Consider the following 25,986-nt stretch of genomic DNA (forward strand, 5'->3'; position numbering starts at 1 on the left):
CCAAACAGAAATAAGATGTGAAGTGAGGGAGCCAACAGAAGGCCAACTAACTCAGGGCCTCAAACTCCAACCAGCTGCTTAATGAGGTGCCAAGTCTTGTCATTAACTAAACCCGCTCTTTAATTCCATGGCTTGTTGTTGCTCTCATTATGCAATAGCAGACATTGTCGAAATTGTTTGTTTTCTCTTTTCTAGGAGTGGTGTAAAAATGTTTTGGGGACCTGAGCAGATCAACACTCCTGAGACCTTCACCTTTCTTTATTTTCAGATATTGTATGATGGACACCAGTTGTTTTGGCTCATTTTGTATCTCATTACTGTTTGGCTGCTAATTAAGAAACAACGAAGGGGCCCGAGTCTTCAACAGCAAATCAGTTCAAATGACTTCAAAAGACGTTAATTAGCAGCAAAATCAGGTCACTCGTTCAGAAAAGGGGTAGAATGAAAACCTGAGGTCACGGTGGTCCTCCAGGACTGGAGTTGGCGACCCCTGCCTTAGATAACACAGCCGTGTGCCTTTCTAAACGACGTCCACTCAATTCAATCCAATCACGTTCTGCAAACATCTCGAGGAGAATTAAAGCAAACGCGATGCAGCTGACCACAGTTTGGGTCTGAACACTTATAGAAAGGAGAGATTTCAGTTTTTAACTTTTAATAAATTTGCAAACCTTTCTGAAAACATGTTTTCACTTTATCATGATGGGTTACGGAGTGTAGACTGATGGGCAAAAATGGCAATTGTATCCATTTAAAATTAAATCTACAACAGGATAAAGTGTGCAGAATGGAGTCCAAGAACTTTCTTAATCCACTGTATCTTGTACATAATTGCACATACGTGTTTCTCAGGCTAATTATACTTTTTGTATGTTTGTCACATTTTCTGAGGAGACATTCAAGTATGAATGAACTTGACAAGCTCATTACAACTGCAGATGACAGAAATGTCGTTACAAATTCTTACCTGGTCAGACTCATTTTTCATGCATTCATTTAAAATGAAATCCACACAATAAAGTGTGCAGAAAATGAATAATTTTGTATATGTTAAAAATACGCATAGAAATGAACATAATGAAAGTTAATTACAAGACTGGGTGTAACATGTCTTCGTTTTCAGTATTTCAGCACAAACCTTGTTGTTCCCTACATCTTAAAACACAAGAGTTTACAGAAGACGGCCTTCCATTTTTGAGACAGCCGGGTATAAATTAATATCCACCTCAGAGAAAAGATAAACTTAAATAAAATGATTGAACTTTTATGTATTTAAATGACGAATGAGAAATATGAAACAAAAGCCTTTATTTAGAGAAAAGGGAGGTGGACGATGAATCACAAAACAGTTGTTAACATAAATTTTTCCAGGTCAGTACAATTCCACTTATTATATTATTTGTTTTGTAGAAAATGAGCAAAACCTTGCAGTGCAGGAGCATTTCCGACTGGATCTGACAGACACCTGCATCTTAACCATGGCCGTTATCATGGTCACTTTTTATTAACATTCACCTCCTTCAATAAAACACAAGTTGCAAATAAAAACAAAATTGGTCCAAAAGTAAGGAACGACACAAACGAGAGGCGCTTTTGCATTCTGTTTTCTCAGACCTGCCGAGAACATTTTCTGAAGGATGAATCAAAAACATGATGGTGAACTTGAAGATGCCAATGCTTTAAAAACAGAGGAGACAACTGAACAACATGAATTTCCCCCCATCTAAGAGTAAGTTGAACTCTCCACTAATCCAAAACCATTCAGTTTGTTCTTGTGGAGCGCTCAGAGCACTTGCGCCAGTTCCCAGCTATAATTCAGAGGCCAAAGTAATTATAAAGGATACGTCACCTACGAGACACAGTAAAACCGAACAATTCCAACTTGATAAAAACACTCCATGACAACTGCAGACGTCAAAGGCTGACTTGGCCTGCCAAGCGGAGGAGCGGCGGCGTCACAGCCTTGCAGTGGTGTTCAGTTATGGGCTAGAAAGAGACCAGCAACGTCTCTGTCCACCGCGCCACAAGAGTCACAACTGACGTCAAACGTAGACCGAAGGCCGCTGCGCAAATTCACATTGAATTCCACGTTCATGTCTCTCTCTTTCTGTGCAAACATTCTGGTCACAAACTTAGCATCAGATTGTGCCACTTCTCCATCGAAACTCTTAACTGACATGGCTGACGTGCTGTGAACAGTAAACCGACAGTGAGATAAAACATTCCAAGTGTTTACTTTCACTTTAGGCTAATAAAACGGTGGGGTCAGTTTCTAAATGATTTGCGTTGGAAAGCACCGACGAGTCACGCCACGTGTCACGGCAGGGCACCCACAGAAAGAGAAGAACTGTCGGGGGCCGAGGTTATATGGCACAAAGCCACCATGATGGCATTTGTGACAAAATCACACAGGTGAAAATGAACATCTGGAATAACTGAATATTTGCAGAGGAATACGCTTTTAAAGGAGCTCAGGTCCCCCACATACTCAGCACATGCATGGCAAGCAGTTATTCTGCATTAAAAGATAAAGCATTAATTACAAATGTTCTTAGCAAAAACATATGAGCCTCAACAAATAAACTGAAATATTAATTCAACGTGGTGCAAGTTGCTTAAACGGTTGCACAAGCAAACAATATTTGTTTTGTCGTCGTTAATTGTTACATTTAAAATGGCTTCAAATTGTAGTTTTTTGTAGATTAATAGTTCAGAATTTTGTATTTGGCTCGGATGTCTTCCTATGTAAGTTTCGCTATATTTCTACTAGTGTTTCAGGAAACAGATGGAGGTTCGGTATATACAATGGATTTCCATTGGCCTTATAAGATAGTCGCAGCCCAGAAAAGGACCACTCAGATGCTGTTAGCTAACATCGCTTTGTAATTCAGTATCTGGCATTAAATTATTTTTAAAAACGGTCAGGCCTTCCCCCCAGCTAACACCCTCAACTGTTGAACAATGAAGATCACGCTCTCTAAAACAGGCAAATTTCCTTACATGAAGGGATGCTCACCACAGCACTGCTTCTTCTGCTTTGAAGACAAACACAACCATTCAACAAACATGGAGGTGCTACCTCTACTACTTGAAGTTATCAATAAAATGAATATAAATTTCAGTACAGAAAGCGACAACCAGCACATGGCTTACAATTATTTGCTCCCCAAAGCTCTGTGACAAGCATTCCATTATGCAATAGCGCGCGTGTAGTAAGTAGAATGAAATGTACGTAAATATTATTAGACAGGCTTCAAACCAAGTATTGCGGCGCCATGAGCCCTTCAATGAAGCCCATATGAAGGCGGTGGCGAAGGGTGCAGGCTTCTTTACAATGACTTCTGTTCTAACCTGACGGCAACGTTTCCAAGCTGAGCCAGAGCTTTTCAGATTAGCAAAAAATTAAATTATATTTACACGCAAATTTACATTTTATACAATTCTTTGCAAAAGCAAAGAGAAGTGTGCCAATCAGTGCTGAACAGGTACGGTTAGGCGACACTGAATGGATGCTGAACACAGGAATACTCGACTCTACGTCACGGCGGATTTCGGCTAAAGTAGGAACTATAAATAATACAATTTATTTTCCAAAAACGTAATCTCAAAAAATTCTGGCCTAACTACTGTGCATTTATTTCCCTAAAAATGTAGGAATCAAAAATGGAGATCACATTTAAGTAAACAGCAGCAACACTGAAGGGGAAAATTGTCCGAAACAGTACTGCTTATTTCTTCAGGAATGGACTTCAATCCTTCTGTCTTGTTTGTTTGTGTGACTTTAGTAAAGTCTTCCCCTTGACAGTTAAAGGAGTACACATTTCGACTAAACATGATTCAAATCTTTGCAGCCTTCCTTCATTTTGTTTCTATACTCCTCATTGTTTGTCCTCTGTCCTTTATTCTGAATATAATGGAACTCCTGTTTTAGCCGTCAGATGGACAACTAGAACTGCTCTATTTAAAAAGTCACACAGAACTTTGTTTATAAGGAAGTGTTTCAAAAAGATGAGTGGGCATGGGAGGAGGATTTTCTCTTCCATCTTCTTTCCAGTTAAAAGTCATTGTCCAGTTAGGGGACACAAATCAGTCAGGAACATCAATGCAGAGTTTTGGCGGCGGTACAAAATATTTGCCTGGGCTCTGGGTGATCACGACAGTCTTTTTGCGGAACATGGGAGCAATTTTTGGTGGTTCAGGTGTAGGAGTCTCTTCAGATTCTTCGATATCTTCATGATGGAGGTCGTAAGAGATGTTCCCGTACTCTCTTAAGAAAGGAAAGATTTCTAGGAGAAACTGACAGAAGTCTTTGCGGATGCCAAACCACCCTGGAAAAAAAAAAAGATTCAATTTATATATTAAACTTCTAATGGTCTCTCAACATACCCCACTACCATGAGAAATCACAGACCAGATTTACGCTGTTCAGAATATTTTTCTTAAAATAACACAACATGACATTGCCCTACCTGTTTGATCTAATTCAGGGTATCAGTGAGCCAGAGAATATGTGGAAAGTAACTGGCACCAGGCAGGAAACAGTGCTGGACTGGGCACCAGATGTAGGCGAGGCTGGATGACTGCGTGTGACCACATCAGGATCGTCTGTCGCTAGATGTGTATGTATGTATTTAATTCTCCAATAGTGATATTCTATACTTATTCATCAGCGTACAAGGTAAGTACCGTCTCTTACTGTACCATAATGCTGTGGTAGGTCTCTTTATATGCCAACAGTCTGGCTTCTGCCTCCACCCCATCCTGCACTTGTCGCAGTGGCTGCTCGGCATTTTGCACAAACCCCAGTCACAGCAGCCTGCTCCTCTGGCTCCTTGAAACTGAAGCAGGTAAGTGATATGATGCTCATGTCCACAAATGTAAAAAATAAAAGTAACTTATGAATGAGAGTATGAAAGATAGGTCAGTGACACTTAAAAGTACAGTTTAAAAAATTCATCGTAAATAAATATGGAAATTAAAAACAAAATCAGTGCTGTGAGGTCAATAATAAATAATTAAAAACAATCCACTAAAACCAACAATGTCTAGAGAAATGCAAATACAAGTGTCCTCTACATGAATGTTGCCGTATCACCAATTTTGTCCCATTACTTCAAAAAAACTAGCCGATGACTATCTTGCATCATTTACTCCATCATCACACAAGATCGCTCACGGAAATCCTGAGCCGTAAACTCGGTCTGCCTTCAGCTATAACCCTCGACGCAGAACATGGCCTCCACGACTTTCTTACTACTCCTTTCCTCGTGGAATTGTGATGAATCAAAAGAGTCGAAGTCTCCCTTTCACCTGCTGCAGCACCGCAGGTTCAACACTTCCTTTGGGATTGCACTCAAACTTCAAGAAAAGTTCACCTCCATCCTGACGCACTCCTGACAATCTTCAGCCTGCTTGCATCTTGTCGCCTTTAATTCCGTGAACACACACACACACACCATTACATCTACTTTTTCCTTCTCTGCTGATTTCTGTACTTTTATCAGCAAAGGAGGTCACTTTCTCTACCCGAGACCAGGGGCTGCTAGATGAGGAGCTGCTGAGCTGATGTGAACAATCGCACATGCGTCAACGCTAACCTCCACACTACCTGCTCTGCTCACTGCACTCCCCACTGCTGTCAGAAAGATACAACTGTCAATCAAACCACACTTGCCGTTCAAAGCCCCACTTTGTGGCACGATGTGTCATAAGGAGTTATTGTTTTGTGTAATCCATCAATTATTGGTTATGGGTTGAGATTTAAACGGCTACAGTTAATGTATAAAGATGTGCTTCATCTTGTAATGGAAAAAAACATTCCTAGCCTAGTAGCCCTCCTAAAATTCCCAGGTACACCATGCACCTACCTGCATGAAAAATATATTTAATTATCATCGCATTATTTGCAAGTGTCTTTATTTTGGAAATTATGTAACACCAACTTACAGTGATTTCCCCCTTTTTGTCCAAAGGTTGTTGCCATCAGTGTTATGAGGGACAGCCACAAGGGAATGAAGATAGGAACGTAAGGGAATTTGTTGTGATTATCCAGTCTGTGAACCAGAAGAATCTGTAACAAAATGATGATTGACTTCTTTAAATGATCACATTTCAAGAACACTGCACTTACAAACAGTTTTATAAACACACTATTATTGCACTCTCTTAACCACTAAATCGACTTCAGGATGTCTCAGGATGTCTCAGGACAGCACAAGGAGGCTATCAACCCACCTAAACAAGATGGACTCCAACCTAAAATCTGTGAGACAGCAACACAACTGAGCTTACCCAAGGCTTAAGCATGAAAAAAGTATTGTGCCATTGTCTTTTGTCTATCAGCAACAGGATGTGAGATTTCAGTTTTGGATTTTTAATAAATTTGCATATCTTTCAGAAACCATGTATTAACTTTATGGGTTAGTGAGTATAGATTTATGGGCAAAAAATGGCAAATTTATCCATTTAGAATTAAATCTACAACAGAATAAAGTGTGCAGAATATAAAGGAGTCTGAGAACTTTCTTAATCCATTGTATATTGTACATCACTGTACATGCATGTTTCATGCTAATTCTACTTTTTTTTTTTGTATTTTTGTCCCAGAAAGCAAAAGGGTATGAAGTAAAATGCCCAAAGTGCATGAGGATTAGGTTCCTATATGCATGACCTCGCAGTAAGGAGACCTGGGTTCGCTTCCCTGGTCCTCCCTGCAAGGAGTTTGCATGTTCTCCCTGTGTGGGTTTCCTCCCACAGTCCAAAGACATGCAGGTTAGGTGCATTGGCAGTCCTAATCTGTCCCTAGTGTGTGCCCTGTGGTGGGCTGGCACCCTGCCCAGGATTTTTGTCCCTGCCTTGTGCCCTGTGCTGGCTGGGATTGACTCCAGCAGACCCCCATGACCATGTGTTAGGATATAGCGGGTTGGAAAATGACTGACGGGCTGCATATACAAATAAAGTCTTAATGCCCTTTCTCATCTTATGAACGAGTAAGATTTTTTCAAAATGTGCGAACACACCATCATCTTGGCAGTTATTCTAGGTATACCTTACTACAGTTCACTGTTTGTGTCAGGAGTAGATACTGATCAAACAATATCACAGTCTTCCACCACGCTGCTACGTTTACAGACCACTCTTGCGGCAGTCTGTCAAATGGCGTGCAGCAGTACACACATGTGTGTTGCTCACTTGCCTTCTCTAATTATCTTGAGCATCATGGCTCTAAAAAAAGGTGACAGAAAAGCCCAAGAAAAACTGAAAGGCCTTTTCTTTCAACTGGAAACTTGAAGAGATGAAGTGTAGATAAACAGCATTACTAAACAGTGTTTATTGAAGGCCAATGTCTAATTAGGGTTAATGTTATTAAACTTCACCAGTATCACCCTCAACCATGGATTCCTCATCTATAGTTCCAGTTATCTGTGGTTTGAAAATATTAAGTAAGAAAAACACCCAGAAATTAGAAATTCATAAAACAGAATTAACTGTGCACTCACCTGTAAGAATGCATCCAGCATGAATGATCCCATTTGTCCACTGTTTTGACATCACCCACTCCGGCCACCCTCTCATTAAGTGTTATTATAGCATCGACAGTGTAAAAGTTACCCACGCTTGTAGTACAATTCTAAATACAACTAACTTTGCCTAATACAATAAAACCACACTATGGATTTGCTTATGCGCGTCTACAAAAGTGTAACCCATTTTGCAACTCCCGCAGTTTACTCTTCCCTTTTCACAGCCAGGCACAGCAGAAAATAAAATTCTGCAAAAATTCTCATGCAGCAATAATAACAGTTTGTGGTGTCCTTCCCATCTCCAGGGGCTGCACTGAATGGATCAAAGGATGTCTACCTGGTGCGTGGGTAAGCTTTTGAAAACCATTCGTGAGGGGGCAGGGGCTTGCAATCATTCCCTACAAATGAGGAATTGCCAGTAAGTGCATGCCATAAGCCCCTGCCCTTTGCACACACTGCCAATTGCTACTATCAACTGGATAGTTTGGAGAGGTCCTCAGATCAGCACTGCCATTGTCGTTAACAGCCTCTGGTGGAGCGCTTAGATCGAACTTGACTATACAGGATTTAAAAGTCTTAACACGTTTCTGCAGAAGGATCCTTACTGACCTGCAGTGGAGAGAGCAGATTGCTGGTGTATCCACCTGACCCCGATATCCTGCCGGATGGAACCCAACTACATTTTTGCCCATAGGATCAGTAACCTATCCACATGTGGTTTCCGTATCCGTAGGGTTTTTCAGTAATGAAGCCCCCATGGATTAACTGCATATATAGGGGTTTGGTATCATCTGTGGATTTCATTCATCCATGGTGAGGCTTTGAACGTATTCCCTGTGAATACAAGGGGACTGCTCTAATGTTCATTTTCATGTTGTTACTCTTTGAACAAAAACGGAAGGCATTTTGGGGGGCTAGGCAAAGTGTTTAAATTAATTGTAATTAGGTGTTCTTGTTAGGAAATATTCATGTTATGAAGGAGCTTTCAGAAACGGAGCTGCTTCGTAAAGTGAGGGAATCTTGTAATTTTATAAAGCAAATGCCTTAGAATTAAAACTATGCAATTTAGACAAATAAGGAACGAACACATGTAGAGATGTGTGTAACCTGCAGATCTGCAGAGTGAGACAACATGGAAGAACTGGAGATGTCATGTGTGTGGCAGAAGAGAGTATAGTGGGTAGAGGTACTGTATTGCATTAAGTGAAATGTGGCTTAACTCAGACGGCGCCGCTGTTTTAATCGAATCTGCGCCTCCGGATTACAGTTTTATTCGTGCAGACCGCCAGGGAAAAAAAGGGGGGGTAGCTTGGCAAACATTTACTCGAGTCGGTTAAAATGTTCGTTTTGGTAAATTTAAGTCCTTTGAGCATCTCGCCTTTGTTATTCATGGAGATTCTCACGTTCTTGTATTATCCGTGTATAGACCTCCTAAATATAACGCGTCTTTCTTTGAGGAATTCTTTGACTTAATGTCAATTTTAATTACGAACACACTCTTAATAGTCAGCGACTTTAACTTTCATATCGACAATCAGTGTGACCAAAAAGTAAAAGAATTCATGAACCTCCTGGACTCTTTTGATTTGAGACAGCTCGTTAATCAACCTACACATAAAGCAGGTCATACGTTAGACTTAGTGATTACTAAAGGACTTAAAGTTGATATAAAGCAGATCATTGATATTGGTCTATCAGACCATTTCCTTCTACTATTTAATATAGAAATAAAGATAGAAAACACTCATGAGAAGCATTTTGTTAAAAAACGCTTCTTTGACTCATCAGCAGCTTTAAAACTTACAACTATTCTAAGCAATCAGTCCGTTTATAGTGCCAACTATAATAGCGAGGATAGTGTAAATAGTAAAGTGGAAAACTTTAATTCTAAAGTAAGAGCTGCTGTTGACATAGTTGCACCTGAAAAGACAGTTAAAAATCTTCTAGCATTGTTATTCCATGGAAGACCCAAAGAGTGTCTGATTTAAAAGAACATGTCGTAGAGCTGAGCGTAAATGGAGGAAAACTAAACTAACTATCCATTATGAGATATTGAAGGTTAAAATAACAGAATACAATAACACTGTCCGTCTTGAGAGGCTGCTATTTCTCTAATATTATAAATAACAATGCTAGTAATCCCAGAGTCTTATTTTCTACAATTGATCGTCTGTTAAACCCAGGTAACACAAAGGAATGCCCCAGAATACTTCCAGTGAAACCTGTGAGAACATTGCTGTATTTTTCAATCAAAAAATTAATGATATTAGAGATAACATAGTATATCTCCCCAACACTGCAGAACCTCCAAAGCCCCGGTACTCCATTATAAACAAATTAAATGCTTTCACCAGGATAGATTTACCTGAATTACATAGTATAATCTCTCAACTGAAACCCTCCACCTGCGTCCTTGACCCAATACCAACAAGGTTTTTCAAAGAAATATCAGGCGTGCTAATTGACAATATTCTTGACATAGTAAATTCGTCATTAGATACGGGGTCTTCCAGACTGTCTTAAGACTGCTGTAGTTAAACCCCTGCTCAAGAAAATAATCTTGACCCTCTGCTTTGAAAATTTTAGACCCATCTCTAACCTGCCCTTCTTAAGTAAAATTCTAGAGAAGGCAGTCATTATGCAGTTAAATGACCACCTCAATAAACATGCTATTCTTGATAAATTTCAGTCAGGCTTCAGAACAAATCACAGCACAGAAACTGCACTTGTTAAAGTAGTAAATGACTTGCGGGTAAATGCAGACAGAGGCCATTTATCTGTTCTCATCCTCTTAGATCTGAGTGCTGCATTTGACACCATTGATCACAATATTCTTAGAAATCGCCTTAGTCAATGGGTGGGCCTCTCTGGCAGTGTCTTAAATTGGTTTGAATCCTACCTGGCAGGGAGAAAATTCTTTGTGAGTTGTGGTAATCAAATCTCAAAGACACATGATATCCGATATGGTGTTCCACAAGGCTCTATCCTGGGTCCGCTGCTTTTCTCAATCTACATGCTTCCGTTAGGTCAGATTATCTCAGGTTACAACGTGAGCTACCACAGCTATGCTGATGACACACAGCTGTACTTATCAATAGCACCTGATGACTCCGACTCTTTCGATTCACTAACACAATGTCTTACTGGTATTTCTGAATGGATGAATAGTAATTTTCTCAAACTAAATAAAGAGAAAACTGAAATTTTAGTAATTGGCAATAATGGATTCAATGAGGTTATCAGAAATAAACTTGATGCACTAGGATTAAAAGTTAAGACGGAAGTAAAAAATTTAGGGGTAACTGTTGACTGTAATCTGAATTTTAAATCGCATATTCATCAGACCACTAGGACAGCATTTTTCACTTAAGAAACATAGCAAAGTTTAGACCTCTTATATCATTGAAAGATGCTGAGAAATTAATTCACGCTTTTGTTTTCAGTAGACTAGATTACTGTAACGCACTCCTCTCAGGACTACCCAAAAAAGACATAAATCACTTGCAACGAGTGCAGAATGCAGCTGCTAGAATCCTAACTAGGAAAAGAAAATCCGAACACATTTCTCCAGTTTTGATGTCACTACACTGGTTGCCTGTGTCATTCAGGATTGACTTTAAAATACTGCTTATGGTTTATAAAGCCTTAAATAATCTCGCTCCATCTTATATATCGGAATGTCTGACACCTTATATTCCAAATCGTAACCTTAGATCCTCAAATGAGTGTCTCCTTATAATTCCAAAAGCTAAACTTAAAAGAAGTGGTGAGGCGGCCTTCTGCTGTTATGCACCTAAAATCTGGAATAGCCTGCCAATAGGAATTCGCCAGGCAAATACAGTAGAGCACTTTAAAACACTGCTGAAAACACATTACTTTAACATGGCCTTTTATAACTTCACTTTAACTTAATCCTGATACTCTGTATGTTCAATTCATCATAATAACTATTCATAGTGGCTCAAAATCCACTGACCCCTACTCTCTCTTCTGTTTCTTTTTCCGGTTTCTTTGTGGTGGCGGCCTGCACCACCACCACCTACTCAAAGCATCATGATGCACCAACATTGATGGACTGAAAGCCAGAAGTCTACGTGACCATCATCATCATGAAAGTCCTTCCATGAGGAAATGTTAGGTAGATTGCCCAGAGGGACTGGGCGGTCTCTTGGTCTGGAACCCTACAGATTTTATTTTTTCTCCAGCCTCTGGAGTTTTTTTTTTGTTTTTTCTGTCCACCCTGGCCATCGGACCTTACTTATTCTATATTAATTAATGTTGGCTTATTTTTATTTTTTATTTTCTTCTATTTTTCTATTCTTCATTTTGTAAAGCACTTTGAGCTACATTTTTTTATATGAAAACGTGCTATATAAATAAATGTTGTTGTTGTACTAGCCTCCCGAGCACTGCTAGCGAAAGACTGTCAAAATGACTTAACTTGTTCATCAAGTCACTCAATCTGAATTCACACAGCTTGGGACCCTGCCACACTGCAGAAAGCCATGTTGGTTTCAAAGCTTACTTTGTATTAAACTATAGATTTGTCAAAAACTCAAAAATAGACATGCAAAAGGCAATTTAAGCAAGCACTATGAATGTAGAACATTAACAATAAAATACTGTAAAATAAATTTTACTTACTACTAACCAGTTATTGCAGTAAAAAGACAGCAGCAAAGTGCAGGTTGGTTGATAAAATTGGACTATTTTATGTGAATTTCCCCTTGGGATTAATAAAGTATCTATCTATCTATCGAAAACACATAGTAATAGTTGAGAATGTGGGTACATTTAGGTCACGAGTTATCACTCTAAACAAAATTAAGAGACACTGCATTTATATAGTGCCTTCCAAAGCACTTAACACAGAGAAGTTGTGCAGCATCCATCTGGATGATGTGACGGCAGCCATTTTGCACCAGTACTCCGGTGAGTACTCTCACCACACATTGTTAATAAGTGATGAACAGGTGGGAAAGCTAGCCAATTAGAGATGGAGGACAATTAGGAGGTCAGAATGACCAGGCCAGGATGGGCAATTTATCCAGGACATCAGAAAACACACTACTCTTTATGAAAGATGCCCAGGGATCTTTTACAGTATGACCACAGAGAGTCAGGACCTCAGCGAGGACTGTGCCACTTTTGCAGCACAGCATCCCCGGCATTGCGATCCACACTCAGACCACACAGTAAGCAACCCCTGCTGGCCACACCAACACATCTTTAGGCAAAATCCAAGATTTTTCTAGATGGTGTCCCACTAAAGTACTGGCTGGGCCCAAACATGCTTAGATTTAGGTGGATTTCCTTTTCTTAAGTGCATGTGGCTGCTGGCCAAAATTAGCGAGAAATGACCTATATTAAGCTTAGCAGTGTTTTAAATCTCACACCCAACATTAACCTAGATTCCACCCACCCACCCACTTACCTATTCATTACCTGAAATTACTCATTTTAATACAGGGTACCTGGTTGGTACCATCACTGCAAAAAGTAAACACCATTAGACAAGGCACCAGACAACTTTAGGATACAAACACATAGCCTTAAGCATGTAGAAAGATACTCCACTGAGATAGTTAACCAGATGTGTTGTGTTAATCCATCTCCGGAGTTTAGGTACAGAACTTTTTGTGCTTTTGTATTGTAAATTTGTGAAACCTGTAGCTAAAAAAAGCTGAATAAAAAAACAAACAAATATCAAAATAAAAGTTACATGAATTACTGGAGAATTGTTTAATGCAAGTAAAACCATACCTCAAATGTTAATAATGGCACCACAATTGCCATCCAGCTAATTGCCATCGTTATATGAGTTCTTCTCTGTTCAGCTATGACATCCATGGAACGGAGAAACAGTACTGACCACACTATGTAGTACAGTACAACAAGGCAAAGGAATGACATAAGGATCCACAGAGGAACACAAACAACCTGGAAAATAGTGAACACACCGTAAAAAAAAAGGCCATGCTATATGATTACAATACCTCCTCCCTTCATTGATTTTAAAGAATTAATAATAATGCCTATTATGATTCAGTAAATCAAACATTGTTATACAGCAATTGTTCCATTTAACATTCACATTCATAACCTCATTTCATACCAAACAGGAGAGAGTAAGAATGGACCAGAGTATAGTCAACCGCTACACTGTAGCTTAATTTTAATTTTTTCAATTATATGTGGCACAAATTTGACCTTTTCAGCCAAGTGTGAAGAGCAAAGCAAAAAACCCAAGAAATCGGGACTTTTCAAATTGGATTTAGAGCACTTTTACATGTGGTACTAAACCCAAAGTACACATATGCAAGTGGAATGTGATCTGTTTTTGAGTGCTTCGAGTGGAAGTGTATGGAAATTTATACTCCCCAACTATCACCACATTCCTACATTGAAAGTAACGATGAATTACAGTACAAATGCAGCAAGCCAATGGAAAGACAGTGAGATGACCAACTTAATAAGTATTGCCTGATAAAAATATGTGCTTCAAGCAAATATTTTTCAGAGAATGTCTTTCTGATAGGTATTGTGATAGGCGACTGAATGCCATTCTTGAAATTTGGAAAATGTCAAACCACTGTTTTCTATCCAAAACATCCACATCTCACTTTTAAAAGCCTTGGCTCCTTTTTCATGTCCACGGGTTTCAGTGTAGCAATACGGCAAATTGACTACACTCAGAAACACTGTGATCATCATTTTTTGTTTTCATTTTCTCTTTCTTACCGTCATGGGCTGATGAATTCGGAGACATCCTGCACTAGAAATGTAGTCAGTATGCTGTTGTTATTAGAGGTGGTCTGTTAAGTCGTATCTGCCTTATGTATATTGTTATTAATTTTGAGCTGTGAAGCCCGGGCGTGTACAGCCACCCTAACGCGACACAGACAGGCAGGACATAATTTTCACCACGCAGCACACGATTTATTTACAGCCAGGGAAGCGTTTCTTCTTTGCTTCCCCAAAATACAGCACAGTCCTTGCAGCACCAAAGTCCCTTCGCCTCCACTCCTCGTCACGAGCTTCGTCCACGTCCTCCCGCCATTAAGTGATGGTGACTAGCTCCTTTTACAGGTCCTGGGAGTGTTCCAGGTGGCTCATCAAGATTACCTGGAAATACTCCCAGGTGTGGTAGAAGTCCATCCCCCTGGCGGCCCCCAGAGAACCCAGCAGGGATGTACTAAACTCCAGCTCCCAGAGTGCCCAGCAGGTATCCATGGTGCCACATCCACCCATGAGGCCTGCCCTCTCGCGTTCCCAGGGGAGGTACTGCCTAACTGATGTTCTCTCCCCTGGTCCTTCGATTCTGGTGGTGTCCCGGCCAGGTAATGTCCGCGACCACCCGTCATACTGCAATGAGGGCACATCAAGGATGGGTGGATATTTGCACAAAATCATATCTGATTTAAACTGCTTGTTAATATAAAATGTCAACAAAAAAAATCACTTAACTACAGTGTGAACATAACGGAGGTATCTAAAGCACAATGGAGTTTGTTTACTGATAACCATGACTTTAAGAGGTCGACATCACTTTCCCATTGTGTCACAGAGAGCTGGTTACGTGTGAACAAAACAAGGTGTGTATGGTCACTGAGGTGGCTCAGTGGTAGTGCTAATGCCTCTCAACAAGGACACCAGGGTTCATGTCCTGCAGTTTGCTTGTTCGCTCTGTGCCAAAGTGGGTTTCCCCCAGGTGCTCTGATTTCCTCCCCATAGTCCAAAAGCATGCAGGGTAGGTGGACTGGCAATGTTAAATTGGCTCTAGTGTGCGTTTGTGTTAACTCTGCAATACACTGGTGTCCTGTTCAAGAATTGTTCCTGCCTAGCGCCCAGTGCTTGCTTGGATAAGCTCCAGCTTCCCTGCAACCATGTTCTGAATAAGTGGGTTTGGAAAATAGATGGATAGATGAATGGAGGATCACTGCGCTGTCTGAAAGGTATGGAAAAAGTGTAGCCCAGGACACAGTTAAAACTTTTGTCTGAGGCAGACAAGTACATAAATACAGAAGTATAGTATGTCTCTGACCAATAGGGTCGAGTCCAAGGTATATTTAATCAGTCTAGGTAAAGGGAAATGTATGTACAATTCTAAACCAAACTGGCATCTTATGCAGACCGAGGGAGAATGCATTCAGTCTAGGCTTTCATTCACCGTCTGAGAATCTTACTGTAAGGTTTTGCACTTCCTGTACCAAAGATTTCTGTCTCGACGAATATTATATGAGGAGACGGACAGTTAAGAAGACCTTATTCATTACATTTAATACCATTAAAGAGATCTGCTTGATGTGTAATCATGTGAACTAATGCACAGCAATTAAAGGGAAAGGCTGAAAAATGGAAAGTGTACTGAAACCCATCTACTGCTCTTACCATTCAGCCTTTATGGAAGTGTGTAGCAGTGGCACAAGTGTTGGTGAAGAAACTGAAATGGATTAGTCTCTCGCACTCCATCACACAATTGTGCATATAGAGTGAGCCTTAAGTAATTGTCCATTACTGCTTCTGGAAAAAACAGCTCTCCTGACTCAGTTGGGCAAATTATAATTAGAAACATATAATAATGACAATAACAATAATATATTTAAAATCATATTTACCAGCCAAGGCCAATTGATAATCTTGTCCAGTCGTAGTGCAATAAATATAAACTGAAGGATATTTACAGAGCAAAGGATTTCCAGCTGGGGAAAAAAAATCTTGATGTAAAACAAAGCTTCATTCTACAATTCACATTTTTTTTTTTTTTAACAATTTTCTTTAAAAGGAAATTATTTAAGCGGAACTTGCTGACTATCATAACAAAACCAGTCTTGCTTGGGTTGATGAGGATTTTTAAATCCAGAAAGTTTAAAATAGTAAACTATTTTTTTTTTTTCCAGAAACCAGAGCTACACAAGTATCAATAAAGAAAGAGCAATTTTGACACAATCAGACATTCAAACTTGTTCTTCCTACTGGGCTGTTACTGTGGGGCCACAACTCAGTCCTTTTACAGATTTTGGCTTTCACTTTGTATCTCCATCTTTGGTTAGGGCTCCTCTTGTGGCTGCCTTGTCAAATGTTCAGGGTTTATGGTTAAAGGCATTTCCTTCTTTGTGTTTCTGTGCTAGCACAAAAAAAACTGCTTAATTAAAGAAAACACTGGATCCAAACCATTGGCACACTAATATCAGTGTTCCAAACTTTAAATTACATTCGGGAGTGCAACGGTTAACTACAAACTTGTACTTGTTATCATGTTACCTACCTCCTTCCAAACGGACCTTTGTTATGAGCTTGCAGGAAATATTAATTGATTTCCAAAATCACTGCATTATTCTTGCCACAGACGCTAAAGTTCTTATTAAGTGCCCATACCCATCCACTTTGGTACTATATAAAATATGCATTCATTTAAATGTAGTGGATAGTTTCAATCTTTAAAATCCCTCTGCAGTTGTCTTCACAGAAAACAGACACAAGCTGACATTATTGTTACTGCACATGTTTTTGTCTCATGACAGATGCCAGTCTTAATCTTGTTACCTTTCTTAGTTAACACTGGCTGTTGCCAAGGTCTTGCAGCAAATAACTGAAACCTCCAGATGGCACTCAAGCACTACTCTGCTGAAGAACTAGCAATACAGCGGCCAGCTGTCACTTCAGTGACCTAAATCCCGACTGTTTTCTAAATCATACCCACGGCCCCGCGTGCCTTTGTCAGATTTTTCAGCAGCTTTTATGTCCCACCTGGCTGACTCCAAAAAAAGAGCTGACATTGAAACTACAACACTATAAGCAAGCATGTTCTGATATCTGCGGTGGGTTGGCACCCTGCCCAGGATTGGTTCCTGCCTTGTGCCCTGTGTTGGCTGGGATTGGCTCCAGCAGACCCCCGTGACCCTGTATTCGGATTCAGCGGGTTAGAAAATGGATGGATGGATGTTCTGATATATATGTTCTGGTTTACTATGCTCACATTATTTGTCTATGGCAAAAAAATAAATCCTTCTGAATTCTATCTCTACAATGAAACTCAAAAGCAGCATTTTATCTATAGACTCCAATAAAATTAATTTAACAAATTCTGCAATGTTAATACTTCTTTATCTTCAGAGCCCATAACCCCTGCTGAGCCAAACAACCTCAAAGCTGTCACAAGAGGCTTGGATGCCCAATTATTACCCTCACAACTATAAGAACTCTGAAGGGAGGCTACCTGCTTTTGTCCTGTCTCACAATCCCATTAAATATCCAGCATAAAATAAATAAGTTCTTTCACTATTATATAAAAAATAAGGATCTCTGGACATGCTTAAGTTACAGATTGCTGTCACTGACAAAAAACAGAGGCTAAACTACTTACTAAAATACTTAAGGAGTTGTAGCAGATAGAGGTGTGGTCCACCTCTGACACCCTCAGGTACCACTCTGAACACCAGGTGAGAGTAATAATAACTATACTTTTTATTATTATACAGTGCACAAAGCAACCTCCACTCTACACTCATAAACCACAAATAAATTAACCACAAAAACACTATTCTCTTTCCTCCTCGCCCTCCTACCTCCCAGCTCAGCTCAGTGTCTGGACTGGCCCATAGTCCTTTTATAGCCCCTGACCCGGAGGTGTTCCTGCCCAATCAGTCCACAATTCCTTATTCCTTCCGGGTCAGGGCAAACAGTCCTTTTCTTCACCCCGGGAGCACGTCGTTTCTTCCTGTCACATGACTATGACGTACTCCCGGGTTATAGGGCACATGCGAGCCTACGAGCCCCCCTACAGTGACGCCTGGTGGCCCCCAAGGTATCCAGCAGGGCTGTGTATAAACACTACATAGTCCATGATGCCCTGCTGGAACTCGGGGCATGATCACGCTGTCGGGAGAGCTCCTCCTGGCAGCCTGGGGGTGAGGGCTGGAGTAAAATGCCAGCAATCCACCACAGTGTATAAACTGTTATTACTAGACACAGTTATCAGAACTTGTTTGGCCTAAAGTTATGCCTGTCAACTATCTAACTTTACTGACGACGCCCCTTTTTTCCCATTTGTTTTGCTCTTTTATCTTTAGAAAATGATGAGGCTCAAAATTTCTCCTACCTCTGACTGAAGTATCAGAATTTTATCTCACAGTCGCTTCTTTGGTGAGCTGGGGCTTTCCCTTTCACGGTGATCTCTTTATTTTGATCTAAAGACTTATTGCCTCTCTTTCCAACACTCATATTCTGTCTAAAATGAAAACTAATGCTCTTCCAAAAATGCACCGCTCTCTTAAATACATAAGACACCAAATCTAAACAATCAGCACTACATCACACAGGTAGCCTGCACTATTCATCCAATACAGCATTACTCATTTAGAGTCAGTTCTTTTAAGTAAGGTTTTGGAATGGCGTTCTCAGTCCTCAAACATGATTATTATAGAAAATCTGCAAGTAAATTTCAGACATGCAGTGAGGCATTTCCAAAAAAATAAAAAACAGACTGCCAGAGTCATGTGTTTAGCTTACTAAGCACATGTTAATGTCCACACAAATGCCTGGACTCGGGGGGGGTTTCCCAGCATCACACTCCTTCCATTTTCTCGTCTTCTTCCCATGGTGCATCCTACCATCGTACCAGAGGTAGCCTTCTTCCATTAATCCAAAGACTAGTACTGATGCTCAAGTGCTTTCAACAATGGGCAGGGGTTAGCATGAGCCTGTTCCTACACAATTCCATATGCGGCGGGGTTGAATGTGCTGTGTGTCATGACTCCTTCCCTGTAACCTCAGTAAAATGATCTGCAAACTGTGCCACAGCAGCCCTTCTGTTGCTTTGTACCAGACGGGATAGCCTTTTTTGAATCTTGGGACACCCTATTGGCAGTTAGTGGTTTCAAAGTACGCTCCTCGACCCCACGGTAAGTAGTTACTCACCACAGCTGACCATGAACACCTCACAAGCCTTGCTGTTTCAGAAATGCTCTGACCCTGTCATCTGGCCCTTACCGAAGAAATTCAGGTCTTTACACTTGTCCACATATCCTGTATTCAACCCAATGACTGTGAGTACCTAATGTCCGCTTACCATGTAATATATCCTTGACCTTGACGTAAAGTGTGTCATGAAATAGTCAACATCTTTACTTCATATGGGAGCCGTCATGATGTTTTGGCTCATCAGTCTATGTGTATGCATATTTTACAAACAGGATAATCCCTCCTGCGGTTACTTAGTATGGAATTTATGTCTGCAATGAGCGCAAATAATTTTCAAAATATTTTGCACATCAGGACCATAACCTGATACAGCATACTAATGGCACCCTTGCTAGTGTAATATACTTAACACAGGAAAGCACACATTGCAAGCTACCCAAATTTGTAACCTAAGCTCAAATATACATGAATTTTTTTAATATGACCATTTGAACTTGAATTATCAGCTAATATGAACGTCCTACCACACAGATCTATGAAGTATTATTCTAATTACTGCAAAACGTAAATGTCCAAAATTATAAATAACTACTAGTGTGACCAACCTCCAGTGAACGATCATGCCTGAATCCCCATACGCAAGCAGCCACAGATACTGGTGACACAAAGAAGAGAGGCATGAAAACCAGTAGCCAGAAATGACTGCCTCGCTCAATCCTGTCGCAGACCAGAACTTCAAACATTAACAGCAGCAAGTGAATTCCAACTGCAATGAGCATAGCTTTGAATTCCACAGATGTTTCTCCTTCAGCTCTGTCAAGAAGAAGGGGAAAATAATTGTGATACGCTCTTTATACACCTCCACTGAGCAATCAAAGCTAAATCAATGTATTTAACAAGAGGAAAAAATACACATTTGAAAAAGTTTAAGTTTACAGCTAGAACTTCACTTTGCTTAAGCAACTTGCTCAAGTCACAATTGTTTCCAGCGCTCTTATGCACCATTAAGAAACAAAGGCCATAAGATGGTACACAGTAATTAAGTTCATTAAAACGCTGAAAGCAATTTTCAGCTAAGTGGAATGAAGCGAAACTCTGCTATAATGTCATTAGTTAAGCAGGATTTGTCTTTATTAACTTACAATGAAAGTACTGAATTAACTGTTCAATTTACGGCAGTCTACACTATCATATCTGAAAGAAGCTACAAAATGTACGCATGGCAAAACATTCAGGGACTTCGTTAACCGATCTGAAAGTTGGAACTTTATTTTATTTTTTTGTTACATGCTAGAGTCAGTTATATTTATACGAATTAAATATTCCAGTAACAATAATATAAATAAACATAAAAATAATAGTAATGCATTTTATAATGTCCAGAAAATGTAGCCACAATATTGTTTAGAGTGTCACATATTGTAAATACTGTGTACATATTTGCATGATTCATGCTTACAGGGGGATGCTTACGTAATTCCTTTCCCTTTCTGTTCATTTCTAGATAGGCGGTTCAGTTAAAAGGTTTTACTTTTAGGGTTTAGATACCGATAACCTACTTAGGAGAATTGAGCGGGTGTACCCGAGTCGCAGCTTGTGCCTGCACATCTCTCCCTGCGTTTAACTAGCTTGTATCCGAGATCTGTTTCGCGGCTAGGGGACGCTGTCAGATGAGTTAAAGTGTCAAAAATACAAAATAAAAGAAATTCGAAGTGATCTCTCGCTCAAGGTAAATTTGAAACAGGAAACTAATCTGCAATTGAAGTTGGTCAGAATGCTTCTTGGTTTTAAAACACATGAGCTTATAAATTCTCCAATGCTTTTCAATGGGCCTGCTGTGTTCTAAGATGTTTCAATGAAAAATGAAGCTTGTCACAAATTTCCTTGAAGAATCAAAGTGCGCCAAACTGAATTTTCAACAAAATTGGTCCACTTTTAACGCAAGTTGCTTCATGAGGACAGACAGGCTGACACGGTGATCGTAGTATGTTATGTGCTTTTTAGGTTTTATTCAAGCGCACCTAAAAAAAGTGTCTTTTAAGTGTATTTGTTACCGGCAATGTATGAAAAGCAGGCATTGTATAGAATGCCTAGGCTATATACAGTATATGAATGCCAAAAATTAGACGTCAAAGTATGAAACGATTTCCTAGGCATTCTATGCAATGCCAAAAGATAAACTGGCAAAGTATAAAATACTCCTGCTAATGACGTTTCTAATGTCACGTGACTTTCGACACTCGCCTCAGATGGAGAATTCCCCATTTGCATTTTAGTCTTATTTCGGAATTAAGTGCAATTTAAAATAAAACTCTTTCCTTCCTTGTTGCAACAAATAGGTTCATATTTTATTTTCTTTTGTTTTCCTCAATAAGAAAGTCCTATACTGTACTTTATTTTGTATGTCTTTCATTTTCATATATGTCAAAGCCTTTTCATGACTCTCTTTAAATACTTGGCCTAAATAGCATTTGTCATTCTATATAATAACTAGGTATTACATATAATGCCTAGGGAAAGTATATATAATATTAAAATCCATCCATCCATTTTCCAACCCGCTGAATCTGAACACAGGGTCACGGGGGTCTGCTGGAGCCAATCCCAGCCAACACAGGGTGCAAGGCAGGAACCAACCCACCGCAGGACACCAAGCACACACTAGGGCCAATTTAGAATCGCCAATCCACCTAACCTGCATGTCTCTGGACTGTGGGAGGAAACCAACGCAGACACGGGGAGAACATGCAAACTCCACGCAGGGAGGACCCGGGAAGCGAACCTGAAGCTCCTAACTGCGAGGCAGCAGCTCTACCACTGCGCCAACCCTAATATTAAAATAATTTGGATATTTCATACTTTGCCCAAAAACACCAGCCATTCTATACATTGCCTAGGCATTCTATACAATACCCGCGTTTCATACATTGCCGGTAACACATATATCAGCTAGATGTGCTAAGCATCCAAAACTTGTAACTGTGACCTACTAATCCATTGATACTGATCATCATGTGGCCTTAGTTAAGCTCAAGAAAAAGTTAACCAAAAAAATCTCCAAGAGCCACAAAATGTTCACTAAATACTCATTATGGTGTTCTGATGCAAATTATTGTAAAAGGCAAATCACTAAAAAAAGAAGCCTTCGGTTTTAAAAGAACTAAGAATTCTTTAATAATTCTTTGCATTTCTATAGCGCTTTTCTCACAACTCAAGGCGCTCAGCAATCGCAGGTTTCCGGTTTCTTTGTGGTGGTGGCCTGCGCCACCTCCACCTACTCAAAGCTTCATGATGCTCAAACAATGATGGACGGATTAAAAGGAAGAAGTCTACGTGACCATCATCATCATCAAGCCCTTCCGTGAGAACCCTAAATCCAAAGAGGACTGTTTCATTTATGTTAGGTAGAATGCCCAGAGGGGACTGGGCGGTCTCATGGCCTGGAATCCCTACAGATTTTATTTTTCTCCAGCCGTCTGGAGTTTTTTTGTTTTTCTGTCCCCCCTGGCCATTGAACCTTACTCTTATTCGATGTTAATTAATTTTGATTTATTTTGTTTTATAATTGTGTCTTTCATTTTTTTATTCTTTAATATGTAAAGCACTTTGAGCTACTGTTTGTATGAAAATGTGCTATATAAATAAATGTTGTTGTTGTTGTTAAGGGCCCAACAGAGCAGAGTCCCTATTGGCATTTACGGGATTCGAACCAGCAGCCTGCCGATTGCCAGTGCAGATCCCTAGCCTCAGAGCCACCACTCCGCCTAGGCTATATGGTCAAAATAAAGCACTTGCATAGTTGAAGCCTTTTATCCGAAGTAAATATTAAAAGTTGTGTATTTTTCACATACCTTATGATGATTTCCTCCTCAACTTTGTGTTTTTGTGCATTGCATGTAACTGTGCACCTTAATTTAGAAGGTTTGAAAATGCATAGAGAGCCCTATTCGTGCAAATGTTCCTTGTCCTATTTAAGACATAAATGAACTGAACAGCTGAACAGACCTACAGTACAGTGTGAACTACTAAATGTGGGCTTTGTCTTCCACTACTTTGTTATTTTTGTCTGCTGTTTTAGTAAAATGTCTCTCCTTACTTTAAAACATTTCAATCACACAGTGAAATTTTGATTCATCGCATTCTACATTTCAATTCTAAGTTAACTGAAAAAAGTTGATCTGGTACATATATTAGCTACCTATAGCCTACCTGTATTGGGGGTTGCGTGCCCACACTCCTGTGCCCACTGAGGCACCGACTATAACCATCAGCTTCCACAACCATATTGGTGCAAAGACGGCCCAGTAACTCCACTCGATGATCCCATCAAGCCTTAGTGAGAGCAAGACGGAGAAGAGTAGCAGGCAGGCATAGATGAGGAATTTACTGAAACATAGGAAGAAACAAAATGAACTTATGGGCAAGCAAAATAAAAAAAAAAAAACAGTGGTGCCATTGTTAAGCAAGGAGAAATGTGCAGTCCTTTCAGCTATCAATCCTTCCTCATTCACTTCAGCATTTCAACATCATCAAGTACCAAGGAACCAAACCTGGACATTGAGGCAGCCCAATCACAATTTTGGACTAGATACTTTATCACTGCAAACTAACTTAACTTGTACCCCTTTTTAACGTGTGGAGGATGATGAGGTGCCACAGCAAAAAGAACTCAAAGCAGGCACCCAAAGAATGTCACAAATCTACAGACTGCGCAGGATTCTTCAAAGCTGGAAATCCCAAATGGTGAAGCAGCAGTGATGACCACATAAAACTAACATATGAGCCCCACTTCCCAAAATGACACCCCCCTCCAATACTTTTTATTGTATTAATATTCAAATACATTAGAAATCCAAAGTACCCATTAATATAGCAAACAAACATACAGGAGTCACGACAGTTAAACCATTAAGGAAAGGAAGGATTTCGAGACTATAACTGTCAAGAAAAGAACTGAAGACCTTTCTCACTTTTTATTACATTTGTGTTTCTTAATCCTACTTCTAACACTTTAATCTCCATAGAGAAACGTTGAACAAAACATTCTCAGATTTAGACTTGTGTATCTGATTTTTGCCAAGTAAGGAAAGCACGCTTCCTATATTTTCTATCATTTTATCTTCAGATTTAAAAACAAAAAAAGGAACTACAGTCCATTCAAACATACTAGAAAAGATTTTCTGGTCATTCTAGAAAGAAGTAAAAATACATCATTTCAAAATATTTTAGAACTGATGCAGAAATAAGAAAAGGCGATTTGTCTTCATATTATAAAAACTACACTTTGAAGATATATTAATATGATACTTATCAATTGAATGCTCAGTTGGGTGAACTGGATTTATAATTTTGAAGTAGAAAAAAAGATTATTTTCTAAAGCATGTGCCCCGTTGTGGAACTCCATCTATTGGGGGCATTGGATATGAAGTTATCGGACATGCGAGTGGCAATCCTAATGAGAATGTTGTTACATCTGTCATCTAAAAAATGGGACCCCATTTATTGAAAGAGCTGGAATTTTTTTTTTTTCTCAAACGGAGAATACAACCAATGTGATTTTTATAACTGCTAACAAAATGAATGGTAATTGCATAAATAACCTGTAAGCTTAAATCCAATATAATGCTGGTCTATAAATTCTTGGTAGGAGTATAAAGCACATTCTTTATTAAACAGTCTGACACAAAGCATATTCCTTAATTCACGATGAGAGAAGAGTGAGGTGAGATTTTGTGCTTATAAGCAATTTTTGAAGAGTCAAGGGCTTCTTAAAATTAGATAACTGGATAGGTAATTTGACCATGCGCTGAAGCCGGCTATACACATAAAAGAGAAAAAGATTTACAGTACAACAGCAATTTCCCTTAATTTCCTCGACTCTCAAACTACAGAAAATGTAGCAGAATGCCGGCAGTAATCTAGTTTCGATTGTGAGCCAACCTCATCAACAGTCCCGATGACACAAAAACCCCTTACTGTATTGAACTCAAAGTACACGAGCCGTTCGTCTCACAACGAGTAACGAAAGTGGTTCTTGACAGTAAGGAAGGTACAGCGTGGACACGATTACCGACTTTGCAACTCATCGTTCCGGCATAAGTTCCTACTTGAACCCCAGGCCTGAAGCTACGAGTGAAACAGTGGGGGGGACAGTGTTGTGGGAAATGATAAGAGGTTAAGTGGGCGATTAACAAAATCTATAGAAAAGCACGCGAAAGGATTATAAGGAGGCAATCGCATACGTCGGAAAGACCAATTAAAGCGCTATTCAGTGCGTTGCTCAGTTCTGTAGTTTTAGCAGGCCTTAAATCACTGATATAATCGTTCCTTTTCCTAGTGGAACCAGAATCTTTACCTCGGGTTGAAATCCTGGAAAAATCCCCTTAAGTTCATTGCTGATTATTTTTTCTTCACAACCATCGTTAATATAATTTTAAGAGTGTAAATTCTCTGACGAGTCTGCCCAATAATAAAATACCAAGCCCGAACGTGTAACACCCAACCGATTTCCAAACATGACCGCAATAAGCTCAACCCACC

The 25,986-nt window shown here is 39.7% G+C and overlaps 1 protein-coding gene across 1 annotated transcript; it reads right to left on the reverse strand.

The window, feature by feature from the left end:
• Positions 1-1,277: 1,277 nt before the first annotated feature.
• On the reverse strand, positions 1,278-25,986 carry tmem185 (transmembrane protein 185). The gene is made up of 7 exons (XM_039766562.1): positions 25,802-25,986; positions 23,655-23,831; positions 20,051-20,258; positions 16,142-16,225; positions 13,287-13,463; positions 5,947-6,070; positions 1,278-4,328 (listed from the first exon to the last, which is right to left on the reverse strand). The coding sequence occupies exons 1-7, from the start codon at positions 25,837-25,839 to the stop codon at positions 4,087-4,089; spliced, it is 1,050 nt and encodes a 349-aa protein (XP_039622496.1). The 5' UTR covers positions 25,840-25,986; the 3' UTR covers positions 1,278-4,086.

The sequence above is a fragment of the Polypterus senegalus genome, chromosome 10, assembly GCF_016835505.1.
Source record: "Polypterus senegalus isolate Bchr_013 chromosome 10, ASM1683550v1, whole genome shotgun sequence".
NCBI lineage: Eukaryota > Metazoa > Chordata > Cladistia > Polypteriformes > Polypteridae > Polypterus > Polypterus senegalus.